This window comes from Thrips palmi, unplaced genomic scaffold (assembly GCF_012932325.1).
Source record: "Thrips palmi isolate BJ-2018 unplaced genomic scaffold, TpBJ-2018v1 HiC_scaffold_6, whole genome shotgun sequence".
NCBI lineage: Eukaryota > Metazoa > Arthropoda > Insecta > Thysanoptera > Thripidae > Thrips > Thrips palmi.
This window is the reverse complement of record NW_023144633.1, coordinates 5,939,429-5,946,154: the sequence shown is the minus strand read 5'-3', so window position 1 is coordinate 5,946,154 and position 6,726 is coordinate 5,939,429. Positions and strand designations below refer to the sequence as shown.

The 6,726-nt window shown below is 39.6% G+C and overlaps 1 protein-coding gene across 5 annotated transcripts; it reads right to left on the bottom strand.

Annotated features, from left to right (window-relative positions):
• Positions 1–1,750: 1,750 nt before the first annotated feature.
• LOC117651850 (E3 ubiquitin-protein ligase RNF185-like) lies at positions 1,751–6,683 on the bottom strand. 5 transcript variants are annotated; one of them, XM_034396288.1, is made up of 6 exons: positions 6,178–6,350; positions 5,538–5,721; positions 5,331–5,462; positions 5,194–5,248; positions 3,455–3,566; positions 1,751–3,358 (listed from the first exon to the last, which is right to left on the bottom strand). In XM_034396288.1, the coding sequence occupies exons 2-6, from the start codon at positions 5,699–5,701 to the stop codon at positions 3,264–3,266; spliced, it is 558 nt and encodes a 185-aa protein (XP_034252179.1). In that variant the 5' UTR covers positions 5,702–5,721; positions 6,178–6,350; the 3' UTR covers positions 1,751–3,263. The 5 variants fall into 5 exon arrangements, with proteins under 5 accessions (XP_034252179.1, XP_034252176.1, XP_034252177.1 ...); XM_034396285.1 differs by lacking the exons at positions 1,751–3,358; positions 3,455–3,566; positions 6,178–6,350 and adding exons at positions 4,205–4,879; positions 6,462–6,683; XM_034396286.1 differs by lacking the exons at positions 1,751–3,358; positions 3,455–3,566; positions 6,178–6,350 and adding exons at positions 4,205–4,879; positions 6,468–6,683.
• Between the last annotated feature and the right edge of the window lie 43 nt (positions 6,684–6,726).

The window sequence follows — 6,726 nt, the reverse complement described above, 5'->3', positions numbered from 1 at the left end:
GTTCGATTACCGCCCCTGTTGGCAGTGCGGTGTCATGGGCCAGTGCCTCCTCGGGAACGAACACAACAGACTGATTTCGAGAGTCGTTTTCGTCTCTGTCGCACTCCTGGGGCGTCACGTACGGGTGCGAGAGAGACAGAGCGACGAACGACTCGGAATCAGTCGACTGGTCGATACCCCGGGCAGTGACTCTTTAATGCCGTCAGACATCTCTTATGCAGTGCAGTGCCTGCCGAGCGATTCCGCACATCATAGTGTCGTGGCTCTGTCTCTCTCGCACCCGTGGGGTGTTGGCGCCACAGACAGAGCGACGACAACGAATAACTTGTCGGAACGGGGTATTGACGGCGACCTGATTTTCCGTGTTTGCCCACAATGTCTTGGAGAGTCTCTCCGTCACGGGGTAGTGACGACTCGGGCCGATTCTTTTTCCACTGGCAATGCCGGTGACGCAATTTTTACCACCTAGACCATAAATAGCAGCAGAGGTGGTGGCAGGGCGTCGGGGGCGTCGTAAATTTTACGACTCCGCTAACTTTTGTTTTGTGATAAGACTTTCTTGGCGGACGATTGTACTGTTCATGTTGATCCATATTCTTTGCAGGTACCCATCCCTCGAGTTTTAGTTTTTGAGTTCGCTAACGAATGTTCTTGTTTTTGTGTTAACAGATGCGGGGGTGACGTGAAGGGGACTTTGTCGCCGAAATTCTTCGTAAGACGACCCACCGATCTTCACTCAAGAGCCACACTGCGATTCTTTGAACTTCACGCCCCAGTCAACACGATCGAAGGATCCTCCGCCCCGGAACAGTTGTGGCAGGTTCGCACCTTTGCGTGGCCAATTGTTTGCACGAATATGCCCGAAGCAGAGACTGACATTAACAATTCACTCCACAGGCGTTCCACGGGCCACCTGAAGAAGGATGCCGCACGGAGAGGAGTTTGACAACAGCGTGGGATGGGGCGGATGAACTTGCTGCAGGGTTACATTTTGCATATTTTTCTAAGCAAATTTGGTTAATAAAAACTTATTGCTACCTATCAATAAAGCAGTCTCGAATTGTCTTTAAATGATCCGCCCTCCATCAACACGAAATTCCTTACCCCAAAGTCATAGGCCGAGGCCCGCCCAACGAAGTCACAAATTATTTTTTTTTTACTTGGGTGTAGCAATTTGAGGCCCATGGCTAGATACAGCACACGCTTACTAAGCTAAGAGGCTCAAGTGATCTTAGGCCGGCGCTCGCCAATCGGCCGCACCAGGCAGCCAGTAACAAGCTATGTAACTTTGGCATTCCCTTTGCCCTCCACGTATGGTGGACTGTCGCGGCTCAGCCCCGGGCTCCTCACACCCAAACCTTTCTGGGCACACACCAAAACGGTGAATGAACAGAAAAAAACTGCATTGTCTCCCCTTTTACGTTGGGACGGAAACAGATTAGAGCACTCCTTCTCGAAGGTCTCCGCGGTTCTCTTACATTTAGGACTCTAACATTTTGAGCAGCCACTCATTGATTTCTCATACTTCGATCCAAGGACAATTTGTCATACTTCTCCCGGAAGTGAGTGGTTGGCGGGAAGTTGCGCATCTTTCTTTCCGTGCAAAAGGACAGTGCGCAACCTTGCAGTAAAAGTCCTACTCCAAGGTGTAACGTTGCGTGTAGGGACCCTCTCACCTAGTTGAGTAAGTGTGCTGAGAGCAGGATGAAGGTGTATTTAACAATAAATGGAAGAAATGAACAATCACACATACAGTTGTGACATTTTTAATGTTCACATAAACTTGTGTACATAGTTTATATTACATTCAAAGACAGGTTGGATACTTTGAAAAATGCTTTCTTCAAAAACCAAGAAAGTATGAAGATGCACATGAACATGGACAAGTTGGCTGCTACAAAATTCCCAATTAATCAATTTCCTTCGGGAAGAGAACTTCTTTGAAAAACTGCAGATTTCTTAAAATAAAAGCAATAATACCTAGCAAAAGGGAATCACAGATGCTGCCTTCTTGAAATGTCAATCAATCACCATGAACTACTGCATCTATAATTAAAGGTTACATTTATATCACCAATACCCAGACATTTTCAGAAGCTATTAACTAAAAATTGAAAAAGGTAAGGAAGTCAAGCCACAGCAAAAATTAAAACCTTCTTTTTTAAAAAAGAAAACAAGATAAATGAAAGCAAGGCAATGCTTTCAAAACAAAACTTACACATGTGACAGTTCTACATGTCAAAGAAAAGAAGAACAACAATCATTAACAGACACATAAATCTTAAAAACCCTACTTCTATTTCAAACATCGAAACAGTTCAAGTTAACATCCACCAATTTGAAAACAAAGATTGTCGTCACTTGACTTCCTCACCACTAGATTCACACTTCACTAATGGGGGGCACCGTTTTAATTAATATTACCCAGTCATCGACTAGAATCAAGTTGCACTTAAACAGCATAAACCAACCAACTTTGAGCATGTATGATAGCAAAATGCGGTCTTGCACTATTTAAGCAAAGATTCACAGATATGCTTTTAATTTGTCAGACAGATTGACTTCAAAAAAATTTTGCTTGAAGTAACAAAGAAATATTTTAAGTCTACATAAAGACTACATTTTTAATTTGAAGTTTGGAAAGAAAGTTTCCCAACAAGACGACCGTTAAGAATTCCAAGTTGCGTCATATCTTAGTTAGTTGCAGCAAGATACATAGTTGCCGGGAAATATTTATCAAATTAGTTGAAAAGAAAGCTACATGATAATATAAGAAGCATACAGTGTTGTCTCGATTCAGACGTTTAAAAACCACAGAACAGCATAAAATCATCAAAGGAAATCAAGAAAATGGAAAATTTGAATAGACATTGAACCAAGTCTAACCATTACTTCAGGCGGGCGCACAAATAATCCCTTGAACAATTCAATCATATCTGATGCTTTGACTTTGGTCCCATTTCATAGGGAAAAGCTTCCAACTAAAGACGGGATACCAAATTATATTTTTATACGAAAGTCTGCAAACCATAGGACAGACAGACACAGATTTGAAATGGAATGGAATGCAATATGACACATCACTGCTGAGCATCCAGCCCAATTTAGAAATAGGATACAATCTGGTGATGTATTGAAAAACTTAAAACTCAGCCAGCTCAAAAAAATCATAAGAAAGTATACCAGTGACGGTTGAACATCCAGGCGCAGGCAAATACAGGGAAATCCAATGCTGAATCCTGCATGCCTGGTGGGGCGTAATGCTATGCTAACAGCAGCCACACAAGAAAGGCAAGTGCAACCCACAGAAATACTTTTGACAGAAATTGGTCTTCAGGGGATTGAGTATCATGTGGTGCTAAAAAAGATAAAGAATCAAGTTTCAGAAAGACAGCAATAATAAGCAATTTAGGAAGAAGCTAAAGACAAGTTTGTTGTACAAAAAGCAAGGTACCTGCAAATCCTCTGTTGTCACCAAAGTGGAAAGAAGATGTGATGAAACCAAAGGGAAAGGCTCCAATGCCAAATGACATGAAACTCCCATGGAAGCCAAGACCAGGAAAATTCTGCAAGTAAAGAAAAGTATAACAATAACAGCGGGAATTGATGGTAATGGTAGAACTTTTGTTTAATTTATGTTGACAAGTCTGCAATATGCTGAACAGGAGAATGATTGTAACATGTTTCTTCTCCTTGTCAGTTGGCAGTATGAAATAATTCAATTTGTCAATATGTTGGTATGGATCAGACTCCCTTGTGCTCAGATAAAGGTCAGAAAATTTGAAAATGGGAACATTCCAATGCAGTCTACAATGGATCAGTTCAACACCATAAATATGACTAAAAGCGTCACAACATAAAAATTCTTTTGAAGTACTTCAACAGTAAGATTTATTTCACATACTCTTCCACATGGATGTAACTGCAATGATGTTAAAAGTAATATTCAATAATGGCAATTTCAATTAAAAGCACAAGAGTAGATTTCTTTAGTTGCACAATAAAAATTTAAAAATTATAACACATTACAAATTTTAATGCACACAGCACAGAGTAGACATGCTCTAAGAATTTGTTTCTCATTCAACTCATTCTCAGCATATTATATCACATGAAGGGATTTGACTACATGCAAAGATGACAAGAATTTTGTATGTAGTGTATAAATAACCAGAAAAGAGGAGATTGAAAAAAAAAGGATGGATTCTTTAAAGGACACCTACTACAATTTAATGATCTTTCGGAAGTACAGGCCAACAGTTAAAGAGTTAACAAAATAACTTATTTCAAGAAATGGTACAGGAATTTGGATTACAATTACAGTCCAATAAATTTGGGAATGCACACATTCAGACTGACAAATCAAATACTGTGTATGTTCATAAGAAAAATAGTTATTTACATCTTTTAGATACTTTTAAATTAGGGTACATAACACTGATGACAAAAGCGGGGAATGAAATGGACACTTGTTACAACAAAGGTTTTAAAGACCACTTTCACTCGAGGCTTCATCCACACCCAACTCTTCAACTTCCCAGTAATTATGAGTAGCTCTTACTACATCAGAAACAGCAGTACTAGAGCCATCATCAGAATCTGAAATAGAATTACTATCTGAAACTGAACTAAGACTTAGGTCTTCATCTTCATCAGATGGATCCGAAGTAGAGGAATCTAACTGGACAGTCTCAACTTCCCAGTCATTAGACTCATTAGGTGTAGCATCATAGTCGAAATCAAACCAGTTGTGCCCCAAATACACATTCATATAAGCAGCAGCGTCTAAAATACTATCATTGCCCAAGAACCATGAACCAGCCGAGTCCATGTCATCTGATGATTCTTCTCCCACCGTCCACCATTGACCTTCCTCCGTCTGTATTTTAAAAGAAATGACCAAAAACTACTTAGCTAAACACAAAACAATCTGTTGTTGTCACTGACTATGAGAAAATTGGGCAGCTAGTATGTTATAAATTTAAGAAGAACAGACTCAGTTTTCATATCATGAAAACAAAACACAATTTTTGAAGGATTTTTATTACAATATTTTAACCATAGTCAGAAACGCCAACATCTGTAAGAAAAGCTGTAATTTTCTCACTTCCTGCCAGGAGTCCCAATATTTAAAAAAAATAAAGAGGCTCAGAGGAAACTTTTTTTTTTGAACGGACAAGAAACAGTACATACCGTATTAGCTTCTGGCTCAGACCTTTGACCAGCAGGGCGTGGAGGTGCTTTGTTTCTGGATGAAAGAGTAATGAAAGGGCCATTTAAAACAAGTTAACAAAATAATACTGTCACTAGATCTATAAACAAATTCTTACCTTGGGTCTTCTTGCTTACTACTTCCACGCCCATATAACGGAATAACTTTTTCCTTACTAATAGCTGCTTTACACACAGGACACATTTGTCTTGCTGGCCGTGTTTCCAGCCATTGATGGAGGCATGGCCAACTGCAAAATTACCACTTAGCATCATTTAAAGTACAAACAAATAAAGCTCATAGAAAAATCTTCTACAGCTCTTACCAAAACAAATGACCACACATGCTTATCACAGCATCTTTTGCAGTGTCGAGACAAATGTTACATTCGAACATGCGCTCATCCTTCTTATCTTCTTCTCCTGCGTTGCCATTGTCTTGACTGCTGCCACTGCTACTGGCAGCCCCCGCAGGCCCAACATCCACCATTTTCGATTAACAGTCAATCCCTGTAACAAACAATTTCATAATTTAATTTAAAATTTTTAAATGAATAATGCACATAGCACAAAGTGTTGCAAATTGATTCCAATATAAGCAGAGATGTCAGAAAAGCATGGGGGTACAGTAAGACCATTGATCTCAGCATCTCAGTTGGACACTAAATTTGAGAATTCGAAAAAATTGCAAAATCTGGAATCACATTTGTTTGTATGCTTGGATGTTGAAATCCGCTGAGGTTATGTTCGTGCGCAGGTAGCATTTGCCAAGAGCACTACTATCTAAATAGCGATAGACGGAGAAAATAAAAGCTTAAATTTAAATAGATCATACAGATGGAGTTGACGATTTTTATATTAAATGCCAAACTGTCAGCTGACGCAGCAGTACACATATCTTCTACAAATGTTACCAGAACATTCCCATTTTCGATCTGTGGCTCGACAAATTCTACATGTACTTACACCGCATGCTACGTATAAAATTCGGTACCCAAATTTGCACTGTGGCGCAATGACAATTTAAAACGCGCAATAGGGGAATAACACGTAGACTAGAGATATAATTCACAAATAAGTGGACCTAGCAAGCTGAGTCCAGGGCAAGAAAGTAACTACCGAGAGGTTGTTACTTTACTTCAGACGAAACACAGAGTAGATGTAAAATTTATTTCTCGATCTTGCCCCAAACAATTTACAAAATTGTAAGAAAATCCATTTAATTCTACGATATTGCAGAAGTGTCGTACATTTACCCAAAACACTTGAAGTCGATGTTTTCGTTTGTAAGTTGGCTAAATGAAAGCAGACGATCTGCTCTGCTCATATCTTTCTTATAAAAGGTATACAAGTGTTTATAGATTGTATGGAATAGGCAGAGAGCTTATTCCTGTAACATTTCTTCTAACGGGTCCCATAGTCCCATCGTATGAACGAAATTGAGGCTTCTGAAGGACTTGAATTTCACAAGAAAGTAAACGTGGTGACTGCGAATAACACTCCAGGTCCATTATT